Here is a 25,349-nt window from a genome sequence, read left to right on the forward strand (position 1 = left end):
GACAGTCTGAGTAGATGACTGTATGAAAGCATTGATTATCAATGCTGCATTTTATCTAGGCCAGCATGACTGATGTCTCTCTATTGTGCTTTTTTCTGCAAACTCACCCACTGGGAGACAATAAATCTATTTAGCCACTCTATTAAATTATGTTTCATCTGGAAGCTTCCTTTCACAAGGGACTGTTTGGACCATCTGTGACCATGGCTTTCAACAAGGAGAAATGAGGCATCATTGTTGGGCAGGTCATTCTGACTGTGTCTCTCATCTCTGCAGGGAATGAGACTTTCTGAGTGCTTGTCAGTGCAGAGAAAGAAGAGGGATGTGAGCATATGTGATAGAGGAGAGCAGCCTGTACATAGTTTGTCAGTCCGTCACTGATGTGAAGAGACGTACTCGTTCTCTCTCTTACTGATCCATTCTTTTACCACTCTTCTGGAGTGATGCATTGACCCTTTTTTTTTTATCTCTCTGGAGATAAAAGTCTCATCTGTAAAATAAGAACAATTCTGATTCTGATTTCTAATTAAGGCTTTCATTACATAAGGCTATATTTTAATTAAAAACAGTGTTATTCATTACTTAGTATTTAAAAGATACAGAATAACTGTGATCAAAATCCAAAATTATAGATTTAATAAAAACTGAAAAAAAAGAGCAATATTCTGTATTTTTACTCACTCACTCACACTCTCACACACTCACACACACACACACACACACACACACACACACACATATTCCCACAAGACAATAAATTCAAAATGTATTTTTAAGAAAGAAAACTTTATTAGTGATTTATAAACAAAACACATTACCACTGTATCCATTTAGGTAAAATAAAAAAGTCAGAAAATAAATGAAATAAATGAAATTCACTACTTCACTGTTACAATTGATGAGCGGGTGTACAAAAAAGGGTTTTACAACAGATCTGGGCTGATCCATTAAGGACAGCACATTGCCACCATAGTTCACCACCATACATTGGGAAAGAATGACAGCATGAACGCTCACTAAACACAAGCATACACTACATATACCTTTTTTTTTTCTTTTTTCTTTTTTTTTTTTTTACACTGGAATATTTTTTTCTGTCATTTTTCTTTTTTTTAAGAGTGAAAGGGAAGTGATAGCTCATCATAGGATCATACATATTTCAGTTACAATATTACAGTGTTAGTTAGATCGTCATGTCAAAGCCAGACACAGAGTGTTTTTTTTTTTTCCTTTTTTTTTCTTGCTTTGCTTCTTCTCAAAAGCAAAAATCATAGTTGGTAAAACAAAAATAATAAACTTGCGTTGAAAGGTATCACACTATAGCATTTACAAATATCTAAAGAGGTTTAGTGGATGCCATACAACATCTGTGGAGCGTGAAGATTGTAGTACGTAGATGTTTGGCAGAGACAGAAGTACATACAAATATCTCCTGTGCGAATAATGAAGAAAAATGATAATACAAAAGAATAAAATCATAGCCATCTATCTATTTATATATATATTTCTCTATATAGTATGTGTTTCCTTAGAGCAGTACATGCAGCAGCCACTTAATGGAGTGACGTCATACTGAGCCGCAAAACTTTGGGGACGTGGCAACAAGTTACAGGCAGGGGAGGGGAACCAACAGAAGCAGGTTTTGAGGCATGTGTGTGCCCCTTTTTCAAAACCTCCTGAGAGAGGATTGGTGGGATATAGCTGTGGGATGGGAATCCCTTGATACCCATATTTTTAGCAGGTTTCAATTACTAATGTAGAGACAATCTATGAGAAGTCTACGCTACATTTACAGCGTACATAAAAGCTAATATGTGAGACTCAACAATCCTAAACAATCAATGTGGAGAACAACTTTCTTCTCTTGTACATGGAGGTGGAAGGCCAGCCCATGGCACCTGACTCCTCACTTCATCCCAGTCCTCCACCCTTGTAATCGGCCTCATCCCACCTAGTCCCCTCTCATCAGTGGCTACAAACAGGAAATGAACAGCGAACTGTAGTATTCACAAGTTAAAAGCACTGAACCGTTTTGCACTTAGAGAGACATCTGACAAGAGTTCAGGGTGTAGACCCCCTGACTGGGCTTCCCCAGGCCTCATCCACATTACTCCATGCTGTTCTCAGCACACCACAATGTTCAGAGCAGGCCATAGCCAGGATCGATCCTGAGCAGGGGGTCAGAGTGGGGGTTAGGAGCAGTGTCTGAGGGTAGATGGGGGTGTGGGCATGACACAAAAAAGCAGTTAAAGCTATGAGGAAGAAAAAAGAGAGAAAAAAAAGCCAGAGTATGTAATAACGAATCTCTTTAGAGAATAAATGAAAACAGAATCAGTTCACAAACTTTATCATCACATGAAGAGGCAGTTAGTGAGATGGGTGACTGTGGGAAAAAAGGCAGTTGGGGGAGGGGAGGATGGCTTGTGGCAGCTTGGGGCTAGTACAAGCAGGTGAGCAGTTGTAAACTCAGGTAAGGACTGGTTGCTACCAAACATTCAAAGCAGAAAGCATCAGGCTTTTGCTGCGGCAGGGAGGGAAGAGAAGGTGTTATCAAAATCTTGAGACTCTAATAATCTGTATTCGGTTTCATCAGAGTCCACTGACTGAATGCGGAGTCACAAGCCAGCTCAGCTGGACTCTCCCCTATGTGATCCTCAGGAGAATGTGAGGTAACTTCCCATCTCTCCATCTTTCCGGTGCTCTCTGCATTCCTCAGCTGGGGTTTTGGCTGGAGATGAAGCTCTCTGTGTCCTTCAAATGCAGTGAGCAAAAACAGAGTGATTGCAAAGGATGCTGCTTCCATCCTGAGAGAGCTGATGTACACGTGTGCACCGCATAGGCGACTGTGCAGGGCAAAAAGCTTGCAGTGTCTGGTTTTAAGCACATTTCTTTGATGTCAGTTGTTTTTCTCTCCTTTTTTTTTTTTATTTCTCTCCTTCTCTCTAGGTCTCAAGTGCTTTCCGTGTTCACTTTGTCATGGCAAGAGTGTGTATTTGTGTTTGCATGTTTGAATGTGTGAGCATGCGTGTGTGTGCATGTGGTTTCATTGAGATCTCAGGAAACACTGTTGGTAATTACCAGAGGAATCTGCAGCAGTGTCATGTTAGCCTTAGTTTCAGTGACTCTCATCTGTGCTATTTACAAGTAGTGTGTGTCCAGCTCCAGATCACATACATCTGTCTCAATCTTCTATGTCATTCTTCTTTTCCTTGGCTGGCACAGAGCTTTTCGTTGTTCTTGTACAAAGTATTTGTCTTCTCTCAGAGAGAATGGTTTACACATTATAGTTGGGGAGGGGGTAAGACAGAGGTGCCAACGTGCCCAGTGGGTTAAAGGAGAAAAAATTCAAGACAAGGGCAAAGAGCAGTCTTTCCTTAATGGAAAGGATGACTGACATGAGTTGACTCAGGGTGTATAGGCACATAGGGGCTTGGAGCAAAATCAATCATTTTATTGTTTATCAAGGCAAGATCAATAATTTACCTCAGCAAGGGACTGTAGGCAAAATAAATCTTGATAAGGCCAGGTTCATAACAGAAAAAGCTTTAAAATGTTATCAGTGAAAATAGGTCATAAAATGAAATCGGAAAATCTAAGATAGTTTTCACATTTTCTTTTTGCCCAGTGGACTTTGGTTGGTACCTCTGTTTTAACAACGCCCTTTTCTTCTTTGCTGTTTTCTCTTTCTGCTCCTCTACTCATCTCCATCATCCTTGCCCTTATCCTTCTTGTCTTTCTTCTCCTTCTTCTTCTTTTTCTTCTTCTTGGCCTCCTCTTTCTTTCCAAAGGTGATGAAATCGCTCTTGTCGTCTTCTCCTCCCTGGTTCTGTCTGATGGATATGATGGCAGGTGAGCCAGGGATGATGAAGGCTTCTGGGGGAACCTCGCCAGGCTTCAGGTGTTGTGGGGGTGCACCAGGACCACCGGGGCCATAGCGAAAGTGCCAGCTGTTACTGTCTACACCAGCCCCCATTGGGGGGGACACCTCTCCCCCTTCACCATCTGAAAGAAACAGAGAGGACAATGATAGGCTATTATTTGCTCTTTATTTGCTTCAAACAGATGTGGTTATAAAATAAAACAAAATGTTATGATTTTCTTACTCACAAACAGCATCAAATTTGACAGCATTATATTACACGATCTCAATATTGTAATGTAAAAAAAAAAAAAACACAAATTGCAGACTGCAGCCACATATTATTCATTGGCAAAATTCTTCAGACACACTAGGTGAGATTTACTAAGCCTTTTGCACCTCATTTATAATGTATTCTACACCTAAATTAATGTCATGAATGTTATTTATGAAACAGACACACCAGCCTGGAAGCACAATTTGCCTGTCATCTGAGGTTGTGTCTGTCCTTCATGCATGCATGTTAAAGGGAGCGCTGAACAAATAACCGAGGAAGACATGATAGGGGAGGCTGTGATATTACACATTCTGCTGAATTTACAAACGTTCACTCAATTTGCAGGGTCAGTTTTATGTGGAAAATGATCTGTCTCTGAAGAACAGATGCAAATATGAGCAGGTGCGTACAGTCCTCTGTTTTATAAAAGGTTAAGATATTGTATTTATCTATTAGTCTCTATAGTAATCTGCCATTCTTTCTAACAACCGATTATTCTTTTCTTTTTTTCAGCACAGATGTTTATGCACTTAATGTATAACTGATGATTGCTAAGCTGCTGCTGAACGAAAACACCTTAGCATGACAGGTACATTGTGGTGGGTTGCATTTTTCCTCCATAACCTTTCCTTCTGTGTATCATCACAATTCTTTCTATAAATAAATATTACTCATGGACTATATTTACTATTAACATTATTTTCATTTTATCAGTAATAGACACTGAATTGCAACCTTTTGTAATGTAATTAACTAATGTCTCTAGTAATGGATACATTTTAATATCTATTCAGAACCAGAATCAGACATATCTCACCACTGAACTGCACCTTTTGAGTTCACAGAACGTGCATGTAGGTGGCAGCCTCTGTGACTGACCATAAAATGATATGCCGCAAATTAAATGAAAGGCACGCTGCAAATGTGCCCTGCACATTTATATACATAGATCAGTCCAACTGTGTCAAAAGTTTGACTGTAAGGAGAGTTCACTGATCTCCACAGCGGCCACTGTAAAAGTCTTAATCGGTTAATAATGAGTGGCATTCTATGAGAAACAGCCATGACATTTTATAAAAGGCAGGAGGTGGTGGAACTTAATGGGAGGTTTCCAAGAAGAGACTGCAAAGTGGGCAATGAATCAAAGGCTCCCCCCTGGCCAAAGCTAACATCTGTGGCACTGTTTGATGAAACATTAAACGCTTCATCATTATGTTAAAGGCTGAGAAAGGTCATGAATTAAAACTGTGGTATTTCAGTGAAATTTAACTAAACTGTTTTGCAAGAAAAGCAACATTTCACTTTTCTCAGGTACAGTATTTGCTGCTTTACATAGCTGTTGTATGTTTGCCCAGATATTTGCTTATGGTGAATTTGAACACAAGGCTTATACTCTGTTAATGTAAGGGTGTAAAGAACATATACATAAATAACTCCTTGAAAAATGCAGGACAACCAATCCAATCTGTCCACACCCTGGTTTCTGTCTATGTGCAGTATATAACAAACTTAAAGACACTCTACCAGCAAAAAAGATCCTGTCATTTTGGTTGTTTCCTCACAGCAATGACCTACTTGCCACAGTTGCCCTCACATATTCCTTTTATTTCTCTCACTCCTTTTATGAGTTATTTCCAAAGGGGAGATTAAACGAGCAGGGCTCCATCCAACCAGAAGGAACAGTGTCTGGAAAGGAAGCCTGACCTCATGTAGTACGCAGGGCAGAGAATACCAGCTTCCAATATTATCTTACCCCTTTCTTACCCAGCCAGCCCCTGAATATACACTAGATTGCTTATTTTCAGTTTTCTTCTGCTGCATCTCTTGCACCAAACAAGCTGTCATCCTAAATGCAGCTGGACAAAGAGACTGCAGATGTAATTCTGACTAAACTATGAATGTACTGTGGGATGTAAGATGAAATTCATCCAGTCATGATGACCTGAGTGATACAACAAATAGTGGTTAAGGTTATGATAGGGACAGGCACATACTTAAATTCTCCATCACACCAGTGAGAACCAAGAGTCACAGATGCAGTTAATGTGTTTGGCTGTTAAAATACTCAACTGCTTAGTTATAGAGATGCAGGATGATGAATAATGAGAAAGTAATTCAGCCATATATAACTAGGAAGCTTTAATTTGTGGAGATGATGGACTCTATTACTCTTCTCTTTGAAATGTGATGTACTCCAATCTTCCCCCTTTAATCTTTACCCTTGCTTTCAATTCATATTTTTTGCTAACTCTTCTTAGTTGTCTTCCCTTCCATATTTCACCATTTTTGATTACTAATTCTCAGTGATTCCTGCTCAGAGTGAAAGATCTGCAGAGTAAATCCACAGCAAACATGATGTCTCCTGCTTGGCGTACAATCCTAATCAGTCATAGCGGCACATACTGCTGCAAAGCTCCTCCTTCTGCAGGGGAAATGCACAAGTTGAAGCAGACAATGGCATTTAAACTAACTTTGTTGTGTATGTGAACTAAAATGTACACTAACTCTAGTAAGGGTATAAACATCTTGTCTGAAGTCGATTTGAAATGATTAACTTCAGCAATCAATTAGTTGACAGACAGAAAATTAATCTGCAACTATTTTCATAATTGCTTAATCAATTAAGTCATTTTTCAAGAAAAAAATTACAAACATTCTCATGATCCTGCTTCTCCAATGAGATGATTTGCTCATTTTTCCTGTTTTACAACACTGTACATGGAACATCTTTGAGTTTTGGACTGCTGGTTGAACAAAAAAAGTTATCCGTCTGTCATGATGGGCTATAGGAAATCATTACGGGTATTATTCGCCCTATTTTATAGACTGGATGATTAATGCAGAAAATAATAAGCACAAATATAACCATTAGTTGCAGCCCAATAGTGTGAAATGTCATTTTTAACATGTTAAATTCCCTTGGATGTTTTTGAAAAATCAGACACTGGACCTCTATACAAGAATTAAATAGGTCATGAATTTGAATTTTTTTCACATCACTATTCCCCAAAAAGCTTGCATGCTTTCACTGACTACGACAGCACAGCTGCAAGAGCTGCACAGAGAGGACAGACTTTGACAAAGACACTGAGAAGATTAGAACAGGACAGCCTAGATCCAGTCACTACTTGCTCCACATGAAATCTCTGTGAAGACACAAAGACAGCTAGAGTCGCATTCATTTTCAAGGCAAAAGAGTCTTCCCCCAGTTGATAAGTCCTCATCTGACTCCCCCAGCAGAAACATGACCCTGATTCTATAATCTCAAGAGGAAATCAGGAAGAACAACAATTTTAAATGATAAATCCAGAATACTGGAGTGCTGGCTTTGCTCCAAAGTGTCCACTCTCTTGCCTCCAAGAAATTACCTGTCTAACCCAATGTGGGAACTTGATGAGACACCAGTGCACCCATGCAAACTTACATTCATAAACAAAACAACACCCCGGAGAGTGATGAGTCATGCTGAGAGCAGACAGATGGAAAGGGGGGAGGCAGAGCAGGATAACTCTCTTAAAAAGGGTCAATGTCTTAAAAACAAGAAAGAAAATGAATCACAGGGGCATAGTGTAGTCTGGCTGTGTTAAACTCTGATGCAACTGAAAAGCTACTATCATAACAGTCTTCACTGCTCTGGGAGGTTCGTTATGTGTTTTTATTTTTTTCAATATTTCTGACAACCTATGTCATTTTGATGATGATGACAATAGTGATTCTATGTGAATTGACTTGAGAAGGGAAACTACGCACACATCTGTCATCTCACCCTTTTGGTGCCTCTCATAATACGTTTCATTATGTCTCACATCATTTTCTCGTTACCTTTCCTCTCCTTCTCTTCCTTCGTGATAGAAACAGACTCACCTCACCCACTGCTAATCTCCATACAACCATTTCTTCTATCTGATTTGTCGATGGCTGTTGCAGAGCAAAACTCCCTCTCCGCTCTCCTCTCTTTTCCTCTCGCACAACCTCCCTCCTTCTCATTCCCATGTCACCCCTCCTCTCTATCTCTCATTTCCTCTGACCTTTCCTCTAATCTAGCGTGAAAACTCAGCCAGCCAGCACCCGTCCCTCCCAGTTATTGACAAGAGTCTTAATCATGCCTATCAGCGTTTACGGTAACATTAATGTGATTGGGTATGAAACAGCTTGTCCATCAGTGATAACTACCAGGCACATTAGAGACGAGGATGGCTTCTTAGTTTCATAGTGACCACTGTTGCCCCCCAACCCTATTACATTTTAAACCCTCTGTATATGAAAAACTAGAGTGACACAAGCCATTGTAGTCAATAATTTTGCAACATAGTGTGCGATTTTTCTGATTCCTCCCCTTTAATCCTCTGAGTGTGAATGTCCCTTTGCAGCCCTCAAGGTTTTCACAGCCACTTAAATCACCCAAGCTCCATTTTTGCCACGTCTACTTTATTCATCCCCTTGTCTCACCCTACCATCGGCCAGTTGGGCAGAAGCGCAGTGGAGCGCAGTGCAGCGTTACATAACGAGCTTGGGAGGAAGAGGAGGAGGAGGAGGAGGAGGAGGAAGAAGAGGGGCCAGGAAGTGCAAGGATGCAGATATGAAACACGATGCTCACTACCAAAAACGGAGGGTGGGAGGAGGGGGAATGGATTTAAAAGATCCTGAAGGTGCACTTCGTTTTGTTTTTCACACTGCAGTGGTGGAGAAATCTGTGAGGTTTGATAGCAAACAGTCAGCTGGGACCACGCCCTTCTCCAGGACGGCACCTTTGTCTGGTAGTGTGCTGTGCAGCATGTGTGTACAGTTTGATAAAAACAAAATGTGATGTTGCTGTCTATTCAAAACCTAATTCTTATTCATGTGTCTGTGTTTTCACTGCTGTGCCTGGGTGGTGATAGAGGAATACATTTGGGTGCCTGCATAAATTACCATATTTTCCCCCAATCTGCTAACAGTAAATGAAGTACAGAAATAAAACTGTCATGGTTAAAAATAAAATATGATGGCTGGTTGCAGGTGTTTAAGAGCAATTACACCTCTACATATGCATATCTGAGTGTACAATTTTGTGTTTGTGTTACTGCTTGGGTTTCATGCCAGGTTGAACACCTTGTAGCTGCTCCCAGCTGGATCATGTGGCAGATGGTGGACACAAGCAATCCCAACTGACAGGATTTAATGCAATAAAAATAACACTGAATGTTGGTGTATGTGTAGGAGTTTTGAGTTGTTATCTGTGTATCTGTGTGTGTACAGTACATGTTAGTATGTGTAGGTGCTATAACAATAAATGGAGAAGTAGGAATTGATTTATTCTCCAGAGAGAGAAAGAGGGAGAGAGAGAGCTGGCGAGATATTTAAAGACTCAGAGAGCGCAGGGTGGCAACGCAAAAACAGAGTGACAATAAAGGAGAGCAAATAACTGAAGTCGAGAATAGGAAACAGATGGGAAGGAGGGATTCAGAAACAGTGAAAAGTCCCTCACAGCTTCTAGACTGTTCTACCTTACCTTTCGGATTGTGCTTAAAATTGTTTCCCATCACATACACATTAACTGAAAGACTGTAGCCATAAAGTATGATAAGCAGCCTTGAATTTAATCAGCTTCCTAGCTTTATCTCTCCTTTACGTTTTCCTTCCTAATGAGACAGAAAATGAAACGGACGGGGTCATGGACCTAAATTCAACATAACAGTTCAAACGCTCTAGCCCTGAAGCACTGACGAAGCAAAACGATGCATGAATGAGTATTGTCTTGTCCATCTTTTTCTCCATCATCTCTCAACACTTTCTCCCCCTCACTTGGCCTTTTGCCTTTACCCCTGAGTGTATTTTTGCCTTGACAGGTGCCTGCTGCAGTTGATAAGCGCTAACTCTAATCAAATCTGTCTCTCTCCATTCCTGTGTGTATATGCTCCTGTGTATGTGTGTGTGTGTGTATGTGTGCAATCTGGGGTGATAGAGAAAACAGCAGACCTGCATCCACCTCTGCAGTATACCACCGCCCAGTGAATGTAGGTCACTCTCCTCCTGTTACTCACTTCTCTGCTCTCTCCCTCCCTTTACACCTCTTAACTCCAACTCTCACTTTCCAAACATTTCCCTCCCTCCTTTCAATCTATCACTGTCCACCATCCTGTTTTAACTTGTCCTTCACCTAATGCCACAACCCCCCCCCCCCCCCCCCCCCCACACACACACACACACACTTTCAGTACCTTTTGTCCCACACCATATGTTTGCACCTCCCTGTATATAACAGCCCAACTCCCCTCCTCTCTCTCCTGCCAATATTAGGGGCCATGAATGGTTGCCATGGAAACTACATCCTCCAGTGAAGCAGTAGGACATTGGTAGGAGTCATGGTGACAGTGCTTGTGCTGATGGAGAATAATGCTGCAAGCTCTCTCTCCTCCTCCTCTCTCTCACTCTTTCTAGTCTAACCACTCTCCCCTAGCAACAGCAGCCTCACACAGCTTCCTCTCTTTCCTTTGCAGACTTTGCTACAGTCAGTCAGTCTCATTTACTCATTGTCACCCCTCCCAAAAAAAAACATTCATGTCCATTACTTCTCTACCTTCCTATCCACCTTATCCTTCATTGTTTAGTCTCTTGTTTCTTTTTAATCTTTCACTTAGCAAAACCTCCCAGCTCCCTCCTCTCTCTCCTTCTCTCTGCCCATCTCTCCAGGGGATGGTTGCAATTTATGCACAGTTCTCTCTGAATGTGCTCTTGGTTAAAAGACAGAGCTGTGATATAGAGAGAGGGGGACAGAGGAGGAGGACACAGAGGGAGCGAGGAGCAGATAGGGAGAGAGAGTTAGACAGCAAGCAGAGCCCTGATTTCATTAATGTGGGTCTGTTAATCTGGGTGTGGGCTGCGCTCCATCTGTCACAGCAGGAGCGTCACACACAAAGCAGCCAAAACACACTTGAAAACACAGCCAAGCACACGCACACACATATAGGTGCGTACATACGAAAACACAAAACAAGATGCAGTGACACACACACACACACACACACACACACACACACACACACACACAAATTGATACCAATGTTTGCAGTCTAAATCAGAGGGGAAGAGACAGGGGCGTTGTCGACTGTAGCTCTGTGTCTCACATGGAAACAAAAAATAGACTGTGAGGCAGAACAGCACCCTGTAGGTACAGTGGCCAGACTGATACAACTCCCTCGACACACTAAACTACCATATACTGCTGCTATCCACCTAAGGACCACCACCTGCCTAACAAACAAGACAATTTAACTATAAATAGCACAGCCTATGACTCATAGTGATGTGACAGGCCACATTGAATCAATATCTCCATTTCTCTCATTTCTGAGACAAAGATTCTGATGAACAGAATCAAGTAGAAAGTCAGGAGACGAATCTCTCTCAATCTTGTCCTCCAGTAAAGCACCATAAATAAAGATTTTTCATATTATATGATGCGCTTAATGCTGAATCATCCTTAATCCAACCCTAAAATTTTACTCGAAGCTAATATAGCCCCTAGCTAATATTTCCATTCTTAATCTGACATCCTAACAATGAGATAAAGAAGGGACAGCTGGCCTAGAGGCAAATCAAGATGCGTGTGTTGTTGTTTGAACTGCCATGGCTTAATTGGACCACCTTAAATCCTCGCCAGCTGATCTTGTTACCACTGACCCACCCTGAAGACGTCACAGCTGCCTGTTCTTTTTCCCTCACTCTCTCCCTCTTTCTATCAATCCATCTCTCATGTTTTGAAGTGCCTGCAGTCTGTAAGTCCTCAGCCAAGGCAAGAAATCGATGGCAGAGCGGAGGAGGCTGTGCGTGTGGATAGGAAGAGACAGTAGTTAGTGTGTGGGTAGTTTGTCTGCCTGCCCATGCCCCAGAGCCTCCTGTCTATAAAAGACACCAGGCCAGGCCATCTCCACATTCTTAATTACAACAAATCGCCTCTTAATCTAAACTTCATTGCAATGTCCTCTTTGCACAATCTTCTCATTGCACATACGTCTATTGCGTTCCCTTGCCTGTCTCCTCCTTCACTTTTCTCTACCAGGGCAGTCTTGTCCCTATTTCAGTCTTAATCCTTTTTGACCCCACTTGCCATGTCATCATGAGGGAAGTCAAGAGATGACAAGTGAATTCTCCTCAATGCATGGATAGCATTGTTATTTGGTCATAAATCTTGGTTATGGGCAGGGGATATGGCATCACATGCAATGACATTCACATTACAATGTCCGTGAAATGTCGTCTAGCATTGGGTATGCTGTCATTTTGAGTTTGTTTTGCTCCAGTGTTCCTGTTCTTACGATTCATCTAGCTCTGTTTTCTGATCAGCTCCTTTTGCAGTGCTTTGTTTGAGCCTCGGTGCTGAACAGTTGCTGCCTTCAAATAAAAGCTACTTCTCTGCATCGAGTGTGACCCTCCTGTCATCATCAGTTAACATAGGACAACGCTCCAGTCTTTATAAGTGAGGTGGATACACTGCATGTAAGTCTGTTCCACCCTTGCAATATTCCTGCATACGTGACAACAATGATGCGGCAAAAGGTGTAAAAAGTTTAAATTTAGACTTAATGATTATCAAGCAGCAAGCTCACTTGACACTTTTCCATGTGCGTCACTTGCCGGCAGCTGCTTAACAGTAAAAGCGCTGTCAATAATTATCCCTCTACTTGAATAACACTTTGAATTTTAGTCAGGTTTGCATTTTCACAGACTGTCTTGCAACTGAAATGCCTGATGGCTTAAATTCTTTCAAAGATCGTTTAACATGAGAGCAATATTAAAATCCATCACTGCAAAACTGCTAGAATTTAACTGCACATTGTCTGTAGCAAAGCACAGATACATACAATAAGTGGCCACTTTATTAGGTACAGGTAAATGTTGTTATAGCTGCTGCAACTACATTATAAAGAGTAAAGAGATACCATATTATTTATTGCGGACATCATTCATCCCTGGTCTTTGTGATTATGTGTATAAAAAAGCTACAGGTTGAGAGAGATTCATATTAAAAGAAGACGGAACGTAATTATGTTTTATTATTCTTCTCTGAAGTATTCTCTAATGTTTGTCCTCTGTGGTTCAGAGGCTTATTCTTTTGTAAACATCTTGCTGATAATCCAATCAACTATCTGCCCTCTCTCTCTTTCTCGTTGTCTCTGTATTGTCTCTCTTCCTGCTACAGAGAGCAGAGATATCCATCTCCACCTACGTGGCACATGTCATTTCCTCTCCCTGCAGCAATGGGAAGTGGAAGGAGTGGGTTGGGGCGATCTTGCAGCAGATATCAGTGTTTCCCTCATTTTATTACTCTCTTATGGTTTGATAAGCTCTTGAGGAATGTACAGTTATTGGTATAATTTGTAGTCAGATTTATCTGGTTCTGTCTCATGGAATGTGTTGCACAGACATCCATAAACTAAATCTTAAACGGATGTCACTGTTTTGGATTTTTAGGACTAGACTGGGCCCATGTGTGCAAAGCAGACCTCTTACTTTAATTAAGTGTCCATGCGACTGCTGAAGTTAGTTCTGATTGGCTTATCTGAAAGTAGCTTGTCTGATTCTTACCAGCGGCGCTGGATGCAGTGGGCCAGTTCTGAACCAGGACCCCCTGGGCTCCTTGCATTACCGAGGATTCCTCCATATGCACTGAGCTGGAACACAAAAACACAAATTCACATATTACACACTGGTAAAATATTTTCCTACATACAGTATAGAAGGCACCCATAGAAATAATTTTGTACTTTGCTGACTCTATGTTCTGATTGTTTCATGTGACTAAAATATAAACTCCCACATATCCAACTCTCCTGTCTCCTATAATACACAATATTACATATTCAAACCTAGGCACTCTGTGTGTGGGGGGTGCTGCAAACGCAATCCCAGAAATTAGAAATTTAGATTAAGATTAAGGTATTCACCCTACATTTTCCTGACATTCTCTGGATTATGGATTATAGATTACTGTCCTTATATTTTCACACCAGCTTTGTGGGATTTCAGCACCTCCCCTCTAGAGAAAGAATCCAGAGTCTCTCCAGCACTAAACAACAGCAACAGAAATGCTGCTACAAATTACAGTTCTCCATTTAGGTGTTACCAGCAGGTTAAATCTAGACTAGAAGTAAAAAGAGGTAAACCAAATACAGAAACATATAAACCTACTTAAGAGAGTACTCTGGCTCCTACTGTTCCCCTTTAGTCCACCTGACCACTGTTCCCTGACCTGTCCCTGAGTATAAACTAGTTCTCTAGAGGTTAAAACCTTTCTTAAGGTCTGTGTGAGCTGCTATTTCTTGCTGGTGATTTGTGTAAATCTGAAGCATCAATAATTATTTTACCTCCTGAAAATGAGAAGTTTTCAGTCTTCATCAAAGATCTTAAGAACCAGGGAGTATTGAAATAGAGTTCTTTAAATAAGAGTGTGTGGGTGTGTAGTTTATCGGTGCTAAAGACAGGTAAAAGATGTATGAATTTAGATCCCCATGTACAGTGGCTCTGTGTAGAGAAGAAAAGGGATCTGGCAATGGAGGCCATTTTAAGTGCTGCTAAGCATAAGCATCATCTGGGTACACTGATCAAATATTAATGGCAAACACTGGGTTAATGATACACTTTTCAGCTAATGCCTGTCCTTCCATCTCATTCCTCATCAGCTCTTTTTCACCTACTGTCTGTAACCACATGCTTCCTCATCATTTTCCATAAGGCCAAATGCATTTGTTGCAAATCAAAACTACAGTGATGACAAAATGAACCCAGATACACACTCCTAAAAACACAATTAGGAGGAAATGTTGTGCATTCCGCCAGAGATTAAATGAAATGAAATAGGTCAGTGCCATTACATGGTGTTTGGGTGTGGTATCCAAATCTCCTACAAGCTCTGATTATGTCAGTGTATAAATAGATAACATTCTGTGAGGCTTGGTATTGGGACAGGGGGAATAGTCAAACTCAAACACATCAGAGGTAGTGAGTCACAAGAAAGATTTAATATGTCAGACTGCTTCACACAAGCACATAAACTCTCATTAATCTCTACTGTAATTAAGAGGGAATCTGTGTTACATTAATGACACTCAACATGGTTCACTCTTGTTAATCTGACACGGACATCAGCATGCACACATAAATACATACATGCTGTATGTGTGTCTATACAGATAATGTATACATAATGGAAACACATCTAAACTGCATGATCCAGGCTGCATATGAGTTGAGGTAAAGACATCTGGCACTGCATTTTGTCTGCAAACTGGACAGTAGCACTCAAATATAAATAAAGATCAGATCAATACAAATAAAGTAAAACATGCTATGACATGTAAAACATCTACATATATGGGTCTCAGGAGGCACGTCTCTGAGCTGCAACAGACAAATGCTGTTGAGCTGGAGCTTGTCCACTATGTCATTTAATGTGATTGTCTCTTCTATAACACTGCCATATTCACAGGAACATAACTTCTCTGTATGTGTCTATCATCATATCTGTCATATCTATCTATATGACATAGAGAGGTTAGAGAGGTTATATAGATATGATAGATGATACATAAATAGACCGAAATATCTTTGTTGTCAAAATCATTAAGCCTAGCTGCATGCCGAGCATGACCCTTGATTTGGTAGTGTCCAGCTGATCTCACAGCAGGTAACAACCCAGTGTGTTATGGGTAACGTGATCACTGGTGTGGTCATGCAGCAATCCCCGTGTCCCTGATAGGCCATCTGTCCACCTGACTACCTGCCCACCTGCCCTTCATCCATCACTGACCCCCGCTCTGCTTATCCCTCCCTCCTGTCAGGTCTCCATCTGTCTGTTAACACTGAGAGAGCCTTTTACAACTGCATTTCTCCTCACTGTGTTGCTTCTCTCATATTTCACACTCAATTGTTTTCAATGGTCATTACTGAGGTAATAATTTCATATTATTACAGTTAGATGTTTTAATCAATTTTGGACCATTTGGGGGTTTCTCATAATTTAACTGTACGTTTAACAGAAATAGCAGGCATTAAGAAATGTAAATGTAAATAGGTAAAAAAAAGATGGTAATTATTCTGTTTTGGAACTGACTGATCCCAAAGTCCAATCCCTTCCCCTCAGCACTGCAATCACAGCTGAGCAACAGCTACTGCAAGATGAGACATCTTTACTGGAATAGACCTGCAGATGAGCACAAACGCCTCACCTGGCTAAATTTGTGGTACAAAGACGGGTATGGGTCTGAAGACATTTTATGAATTTTTCCTGGTGGTTATGCGATAAGGACATTTTACATTTTTCATGATGGTTTTATTTATTCCATTGCAACAGTAAAACCAATTTAGCGACATGTAAAGAGTGGATTAGACTGCATAGTAGACCTCATTGACAGACATAAGACACAACATAAACACCAACACAAAGGTTTTTTAAAGGTAAACATATCACTTGACTATCTTCTATTAAGTCATTAAAATAATATTTCAGTAACAGCATGCCTCTGGGTTGAAAGCTAGTGGACTAATTAATCCCATCACAAACTATGCATCAACTGGTTCACAAGCATTAACTAACTTAGAGAGAACAAAAAGGGTGTTAATAGACTATTTTGTTTATTTTATCTCCTTTTAAACTGCTAAGGAATGTTAGATGGATATTATCTGTATATGCAAACCTTTGCTTCAGAAATACATGTCAGGGACAAATCATAATGGAGCTTGACTTGTCAGTATGAAATTATTATATTTGGCTTAGGCTTCAGGATGACAGAGCTTCTCCCTTGGAACTGACAGAAGAATGATGTTGCTTTAATGTTTAGCTTAGTCACATGTCACTTTATGTTCATATGCTTTTACATCTTGAATACACAGTATGCCGCAATGGCATACTGAAGCCCTTTTTTTGCAGACTATTTGAGGATATGTTACATTGATGGTGGTTACATGAAACTTTGTTAGCAAGTTTTCTGAAATGGTAGTAAGTCTTCAGAAAGGGTGGGTGGGATTTAAAATCAGTCAGTTAGAGAATGGTATGTGATTTGGTTATTTGCTTAAATCTCATGTGGGAAGAGTATACTATACACGTTTTGGTTTTCAACAAAACATGATGAATGTGACTGGTGAGGTATGATGAGATATTTACTGCATAGTGACAAAAAATGGGATGCTTACCTCTGCATTACACCTCCTGCTCTCAGGGAGGCTGAATATCTCCAGTCTGCATTTGGCGCCTTGGGCTGCAAGAGAGAGCGAGAGGAATTGAGTCTTAAGTACAGGCGAAAGCCAATACCATCTCATTAATAAGTCATGGAGAGAACTGCTAGTGCATGCGTGTCACACACACGCACGCACGCACGCACGCACGCACGCACGCACGCACGCACACACACACACACACACACCATCTCTCTCACATGCACACACATAATCATAGCAGTGACAGCTTGCCCCTGCTTTCAGAGAAAAGTGAATGATGAATTGAAGCTTGTATGTGCAGTCCTTCCATCCCCCCATGCCCCCCACCCTCCTCGATTTCATGTCCTTTGAAAAAAAAGAAAAAAAAAAGACAGACATTTCACTTCAGCAGCCAACTGACCCTAGTACTGTGACACGACCACATTAGGTCCTGAGGCTACATGTCCAGGGTTAGTCCACAGACTTGGCTGGTTGTGGTGCAGTCCATTACCATGGAAACATTGCAGAACGCTCACATTAAGGTATGTGCTGATGACAGACTTAATTCAAAGCTACAGCTGTTTACCAAATGCCTTCCATCCCCTCTCAACAATCTCTTTCACTCAAAATATTCCACAATGTGAAAATCAGTCATCACAAAATTACTGAAATATGTTTTTCACCACTGCTGGATAATGGTTTCTGCACAACCTCCATTATCTTCTGTATTTTTCCTTTTCACTGTACCCCCTCCCTTCCTTTATTCTGCTCTGAGATTCACCACCCCCTCTCCTTTGCTGCTGAGTTCTTTCTCCCTGTTATATCCTCTTTACACTGATCAAAACCTTGAGTTTCACTGGCACAGAGTCTGCTTGAGTCAGTCTGACACATCTCTCCATGGTAACTGTGCAGAGTCCTGTCTACATTTTACCCTGCACCCTCCACCCTCCCTCATTTCACTCCTGTGAAGGTCACAGGTGGAGGGAGGAGGGGGTAGGGGAGGGCAGATATCAGATTAACTCTGTCAGCTCTGCATCTACACATAGACACATCGTAACAGTGGGACACAAAAAGACCACCATAACCTGTGCTGTGTGTCAGTGATGCAATTTGTTTGTGACATCCTAATATGAGACCTCAGTGTCTGCGCTCATTGTGAGTTACTATTACCAAAAATAATTTAAGGTAAAACCTCATAAAACCCAAGAAAATGTGGTTAGACAATAAAAAATTCATTCATATGTAGAGATTCTTCTGTAAGTTCATGCTCACGGTGCAGCAAAATGGGCTGTTAACCTGACCACATAAGACCATGAGACTGCATTCTCTCTAATCTCAACCTAAACCACTGACAGAGCTAAACCAATCTGACTGAGGACACTAAACTCTACCTGCTTGGCCATGCAGTTCATAAGAGACCCATTTGCAATCCCATTTCCTTTCAAATATGACAGATGTTCACTTGCTGCTGAAGCTGCATTGACCTCTATGAGTCTGCAGTGGACATTCATCACCCTTGAAATCCAATAGTTGGTCTTAATGAGAAAAGCCTGGTATTCCCCCTGGAGTCATTCAAAGACAGCAGAATGTCTACAGGGATTCAGAATAGCATCATGTAGCATCTGCAACACTTATCCATACAGGAAACTACTGGTGAACTTGATTATTTTAAGACAATCACTCATCAAATCAATCAGTGAAAGGAAAAAGATGAGTGTATGGCATTAAACACACAGTTAAAAAAAAAGTGCTTTGTCTAATTTTACCATTAGCACAACACATGGGAAGAGAGTAGGACAAAGAAATAAAAAGCATTCAAAATAAGGCCAGATTGTCCACAAATGGGACTGAATGGGTTTGTAAAACGTTTGCCCTGTTGCGGCATGGCAGTGGCCGAAGGGAGAGTAGTCTGCCTGGCCGTATGGTGTTTATGGGGAAGATGAAAACACACACTGGCACATAGAGACATTAGATACCAACATCTGGAACCTAAACATGTCTGCAGTCTAATATACTCCCAAGGGAAGACACAAAGGCAAAACTAGAATATTACCAATCCACACAATGAATATAAACAAATACAAAGAAACAAAAATCTGATACTACTGATATTCCAAGAGCATTCTGTTTCATCATTTAAAAAAAGAGAGAAACTAAATTAAGTGGAGTCAGGAAAAAAACAGATTCCCATGGGTTTTTAGTGTATTAATTTCCTTGCCTGGCTCTAAATTGTAAATCAGGGAATAAAGAAAGCTTTTGGTTTGGCCACTGAACCCTTTTCTCGCCTTTTTCTCCATTCTTCCCTCTCCCTCTGAGTGAACACTCCTAGCATGGATACAGAGCTCACACCTCCGCCATCAACACTGTGTCCAATCACCTTTCATCCCCCGCCTCATCTGCGCTGAGCCAGCCAATCCAAGCACAGCACTGAGAAACACATCGCTGCCAGTTAATTACATAGCAAGAACAAACATGATTGGCATTTAATGAGGAACACATCAAGTGATAAGAGAATAATTACCTTAAATATTTCTTTATTCCTTTTTCTATCACTTATTTTCTCCCATATCCTTTTCTGCACTGCACAGACAGACCCACAGAGGCTTTGGGACAAACATGATAATGTAGAAAACAAATGCTGTTTGTGTTATCCTATTAATACTGTTTGCTTTACTACAACAAGAAATGATGCAAACAACTCTGTGCATCTTCTCATCAACCTTATGCCATGAAACAATTAAATGAAAGTATAATCTACATGAAACTCAGACACAGTCTCTGCCTCATTCCTGGCTTCTTCGCCGATTCCCAAAACTCTGGCTTTGTGTTCAGTGCCAGGGATGTACGTGACCAGAAGAGGATATTTTGGTGCAGTGGGACTGGTGGTCCTCGTAGCTGGCAAAGTCTGCACTAGCTCTCTATAGAGATGACCAGTGAATGCCCTCTGGACCTGCACAGACTTGCATATTGTGGCACACAGCCCACAGCAGACAAATAACACTGGCTGTGTGGGGTCATAGGTCAATGAGCTACTGAAATCTACTAGTCCAGTCTACTAGAGAAAGAGACAGTGAAAAAGAGAGAGAAAGACAGAAAGATGTTTCGTGAAAAATATTTTGATTACAGTTCTTTGCACAACTGTGGAGGGCAGATGCACTTTAACATCTTATACCGTGAATCACCAAACAACTGGTTTTTAACAAGCACAGAACACAGAAAGACACTATCTACCACATCCAGCAAATCAAAGTGCACCCACCCACTCGAATAAACACGCACAACCCAGGGAAGCTACCCACACTTCTATCTAATGTTAAGATACAGACGTGATGATGAATGGCTCATAATATAACAAGAAGTGAAGGTAATAATGGAACCATTTAAACAAACAAAATGCTTGTACCCCTTTTTTCATCCTGATAGACACAGATCCTATGAATTTGTTTAAGAAAACTAACCCAATCCAGGGAGTGGCACAAAAATGTTTCCATCTTGGATGCAAGTCATAGAAATGCTGCTTTGTACTAGAAAAACAATCTATCTAAAAAAGCAGCAAGAAATTATATTTTTTAAAAACATGAAACACAGCTCCGGAGCCGTAAATGTCATCTGCAATCCTACTGCATAAACACCGCCCTAGAGCAAAGCCCGAGCTATATAGTAACTGAGAATTTTCCTCTTATACCTTGTGCTTTCTGTGTATTTGCTGTTGTGAAGCAATCTGAAATAACAAACACAGATCACACCAGACACACACCTGAATGGCAGTTGCGTCTGGCATACTGAGACGCCGTACAAATATCTGGCTCTGTCCACTGTGGCTGGTGACGTAGCCTGAGCCCCAGGTGCCACTATGAGGCCGTCCTGTGTTGTAGAACATAAAAGTGTCACTTCCTGATGTGGCAGTCAGGCATGTCTTGTAACAGTATGTTTTGGTCAAAGACCCATTTCCCCGCACTTCAATATAATGCGGTTCCACTTTGAGGTCGCGGCGCAGGGCCACATTGTTGTTTGGTTGCCCGGCACCTCCTCCACCTGCAGGTCTTCCTCCACCTGCACCACCACCTGCTGTGGTGCCCCCCTCTGGAGCACTCTTCTTGGATACGCAACATGGGGAGCAGGAGCCGGGCTGGGTACAGTAGGCATGGCAACGCACAATGGCCAGCACAAAGACGGTGACCAGGAACACGAAGGTTGTGGCACTCAGGGCAATGATGAGGTAGAGGGTGACATTGGAAAACATTAGGGGGCTGTTGGGCCTGATGATGCGCTTGGGGTCCGGGGTCAACTTCGGGGGCAGCTCCATCACGTACACATGGATGCTGGCAGTGGAGGAGAGCGGTGGTAGGCCGTTATCACGCACCAATACAGTTAGAGCAAAGGAAGTAGAGTTGTCCTCAATGACACGCCTTGTGGTGCGAATCTCACCTGTGTACTCATGTACCTTGAACAGGTCAAGGTCTGTGTTGGTCTGATCCAAGGCATAGAGCAGCCAAGCATTCTGCCCTGCATCACCATCCCATGCTGTTACCTTGCTAACCAACACTCCCGCTTCAGCATTTTTCATCAGCGTTTCTGTGGTGCGGCTCCCATTGGCAGGTGGGTAGACTATCTTGGGTGCATGGTCATTCTGATCCATAATGTAAACGTACACTGTGGCCACACGGCTGAGGTGAGGCACTCCGTTGTCCTGGGCTTTAATCTGAAAGTGAAACTCTCTCAGCTTCTCAAAGTCGAAGGCTCGCAGGGCATAGGCCTCACCTGTATCAGGTTTGATGTTGACGTAGCTGGCTACAGGGATACCATGGTTGTTGTCATTGAGGACAGTATAAGTGATACGTGCATTTTCTCCAGCGTCAGCATCAGTGGCCTTAACAACACATAAAGGTGCACCGGGAGCATTGTTCTCTGTAATATAAACAGTGTATGATGTCTGTTCAAAACGAGGTGGGTTATCATTCACGTCTGCAACGTCCACCTTGAAGGTCATTTGAGATGACAGAGGTGGAGAGCCTCCATCCACAGCGTTGACAGTTACATTGTAGGATGAGATGGTTTCCCGGTCCAAGAAGGCGGATGTGACGATGGTGTAGTGGTTCCGGAAGGACTTGATCTTAAAAGGCAAATGGGGCATGATCTCCAGGGTTACTTGTTTGTTTGGTCCAGAGTCACGGTCATTCACACTGATCAATGCCACAACTGTGTCAGCCCTGGCGTCTTCACGTACAGGGCTGGAGAGTGAGGACAGTACAATGTCAGGAATGTTGTCATTGACATCCAAAACTTCTACAACTACTTTACAGTGCACTGCCACAGGAGCTGGGCCTTTGTCCATTGCCTGTATGTACATTTCATATGAGTTTGTCTCCTCGTAGTCTATATTGTTTTTCACCCGAATTTCCCCCGTGTCTGTGTCCATGGAAAACATCTGTCTGACTCTCTCAGGTGTGTAACTGCTGAAGGAGTAAAAAACTTCTCCATTGGAGCCCTCATCAGGGTCTGTTGCGTTTAGCTTGATCACAAGTGCGCCCTTTGGAGAGTTTTCAGACAGTTTTACTTTGTACACAGAGCTGTCAAACGCAGGCACATTGTCATTGGCATCAAGGATACGAACATTGATTTTGGCCGTGCCGGTTCTCTGTGGGGTGCCTCCATCCATTGCAGTCAGGATAAGCTGATGAGAGGGCATCTGCTCGCGGTCAAAGGGCTTTTTGAGAATGAGCTCAATGTGCTTATTATTGGAAAAGGGCTTAATGGAGTCCAGAGTGAGGTGGTCGTTTGAGCTGAGTCTGTACTGCTTGACGGAGTTCGAGCCATCATCTGCATCCTGAGCTCCCTCGATGTGGAACCGCGACCCTGTGAGAGCGGACTCCGACACCTCAAGCTGATACTCATCTCGAGGGAACTGCGGTGCGTTATCGTTTACGTCCAAGATCTCCACTTCCACGTTGTGCACCTCAAGTGGATTCTCTAACACCACCTCCAGGTTACGTGAACAGGTGCCACTGAATTCACAAACTGTCTCTCGGTCAATGCGGTCACTCACCACCAGCTTCCCGGTTTTGTGGTTGATGGTGAAATATCTCCGTCCACTGTCCGAGGTGATTCTGATGCGTCGAGTTGAAAGTTTTCTCAGGTCCAGACCCAAATCCCGGACAATGTCACCGACCTGTGCCCCGTTCTCCAGCTCCTCCGGAATGGAGTATCGAATTTGTGCATTTGTAAGGCCACTGAGTATGAAAATAACCAAATATAAAGAAAAAGGCACATTCTCCTTTACACTGTAACAGCATCGCGCCGTCACAGCCATCGCAGGCAGGCAGAATTTGCAGACGGGTTGGAGAAATCTTTCCGCCTTTTTAGCTTGCTGTGCGTCCCCACCCGCCTCATTAAAAACGAGGGAATAGTCCGTGCATAACTCCGACTATGTGCAGGACGACCACCGCATCCTCTCTGGTGCCTGTTTGGAGGGAATTTTCCCCTGCGCATCCATGTTTTCCTTTGTCCGTGTGTTTTTAAAATTCTCTATCCTCCTGGCAAGGCTGAGTCTTTTCACTGATGCTGCCTATTGGTCTCTCTCTCTCTCTCCCTCTCTCTGCTATGTGGTGATGGTGTCTGTGGGCAAAAGGGGAGGGGGAGCCACTCGCTCAAACGATGCTGGCTGCATTTCAGCACCTCGGATAAAATGATCGTGCAAGATCTAATAAAAAATTTAAAAAAACCCAAAGAAACCCTGGAGTTTTATCGTCTATCTACATATGGATCCGTAAATGGAGCAGCAAATATAATCTGCACATTGATTTCGGGGAGATGAATTCGACACAGTCGTTTTCCCTCTTTTTGTCAGTGCCACCGCCCTTTTCATTGTGCGCTGGGAAACGGATTTATGAACCAGCCTGGCGATTAGGTATCCTCACTGATGCAAACCCACAATTACCCAGGAGCCCTCTGCCACAAGGAAAACCAGATTTCTGATAAATTTTGAAAATGAAAGGAAACATAAACAAATAAACCAACTGTAAAATATCTCCATGCCAATTTAGTGCAGTAACTGTCTGTACAGCGCCCATGACTATGATACACGTTTGTTAATTATTACTATCATTAATAACATTATTGCATTCAATTTCATATCACAACAAAAGCCATGGGGATAAGAGGAAGTGACAGGTGAACTGAATGACGGTATTGGCAGTGTAAGCTATTTGAGGCGACTCTTTGCCTGTTTTCAACACCATCAGACCTAAAGTAGAGAATCTGGCTGTTTCACATTGTTTCTGTTTACGAGTTATGAGCTGAGACACGGGAGACTTTTGTCAGCACAAATAACTTTTCTGTTTTTTCATTGTATCACTTCGTCCAACACTTACAAGCTGACTTAAGCTCCTATTGGACGCGGGTGCTGCAGAGCGCTTTGCGCCACAGGTTCATTCCCACATGACAGACACACAAAGCCTGTGAGGTCAGGAGGTTGTTCACTGGTGAGGATGCTAACCGGGTCACACAGAAGATGCTCCAGATGTGACCCCTTTCCTCATCTGGCAAAAATAAAACGCTGGCCTCTCCTGACGGGCAGCAATGGTTATGCGCACATAAACTGCACGAAGGCACTATTTCAATGTAACCACATCACTATTTCATGTCTTTGAATGATTTTTGCACACATAGGCTACAGAGCGCAGTTATCGGCTTAAAATCATTAAATTAATAACTTCACACATTAAAAGAGACATTAGGCAACAGCAGCCAAATTACATCAATAATCCAGACTGCTGTTTCAGTTTCTGGTAGAAAGACAAGGCGCACATTGTGGGAATCCACAAAACAAGACGTTTAGACGCTGTTATCTGCAGACGGTCTGAACTGCGCATGTGCAGTGTAGCAGGTGGCGACATGCACCCAAATCATCCTGCCCGCCCTCTAATTACCTCGGCCTCGGTACCCATGTACCTCAATTAAATTCAGATTTAAACCGGATGCAGGTTAATTGGTGAGACCTTAACCCTAATGCAGACAACATGACAGAGAGAAATGGGAGAT

General features: G+C 42.1%; 1 protein-coding gene across 27 annotated transcripts in view; it reads right to left on the reverse strand.

Annotated features, from left to right (window-relative positions):
* Positions 1 to 767: 767 nt before the first annotated feature.
* LOC130173279 (protocadherin alpha-C2-like) overlaps positions 768 to 25,349 on the reverse strand; it is a 183,462-nt gene continuing 158,880 nt past the window's right edge. For 26 of the 27 annotated variants that reach the window (XM_056382362.1, XM_056382361.1, XM_056382363.1 and 23 more), the window contains exons 2-4: positions 17,307 to 17,371; positions 13,704 to 13,789; positions 768 to 4,002 (exon numbers count right to left, since the gene is read on the reverse strand). In XM_056382362.1, coding sequence (XP_056238337.1) covers positions 3,695 to 4,002; positions 13,704 to 13,789; positions 17,307 to 17,371 — 459 coding nt within the window. In that variant the 3' untranslated portion in view covers positions 768 to 3,694. Of the gene's footprint in view, positions 4,003 to 13,703; positions 13,790 to 17,306; positions 17,372 to 21,066; positions 24,097 to 25,349 lie in introns of those variants that run through there. The other variant, XM_056382341.1, reaches the window with a different exon arrangement.

The sequence above is a fragment of the Seriola aureovittata genome, chromosome 8 (assembly GCF_021018895.1).
Source record: "Seriola aureovittata isolate HTS-2021-v1 ecotype China chromosome 8, ASM2101889v1, whole genome shotgun sequence".
NCBI lineage: Eukaryota > Metazoa > Chordata > Actinopteri > Carangiformes > Carangidae > Seriola > Seriola aureovittata.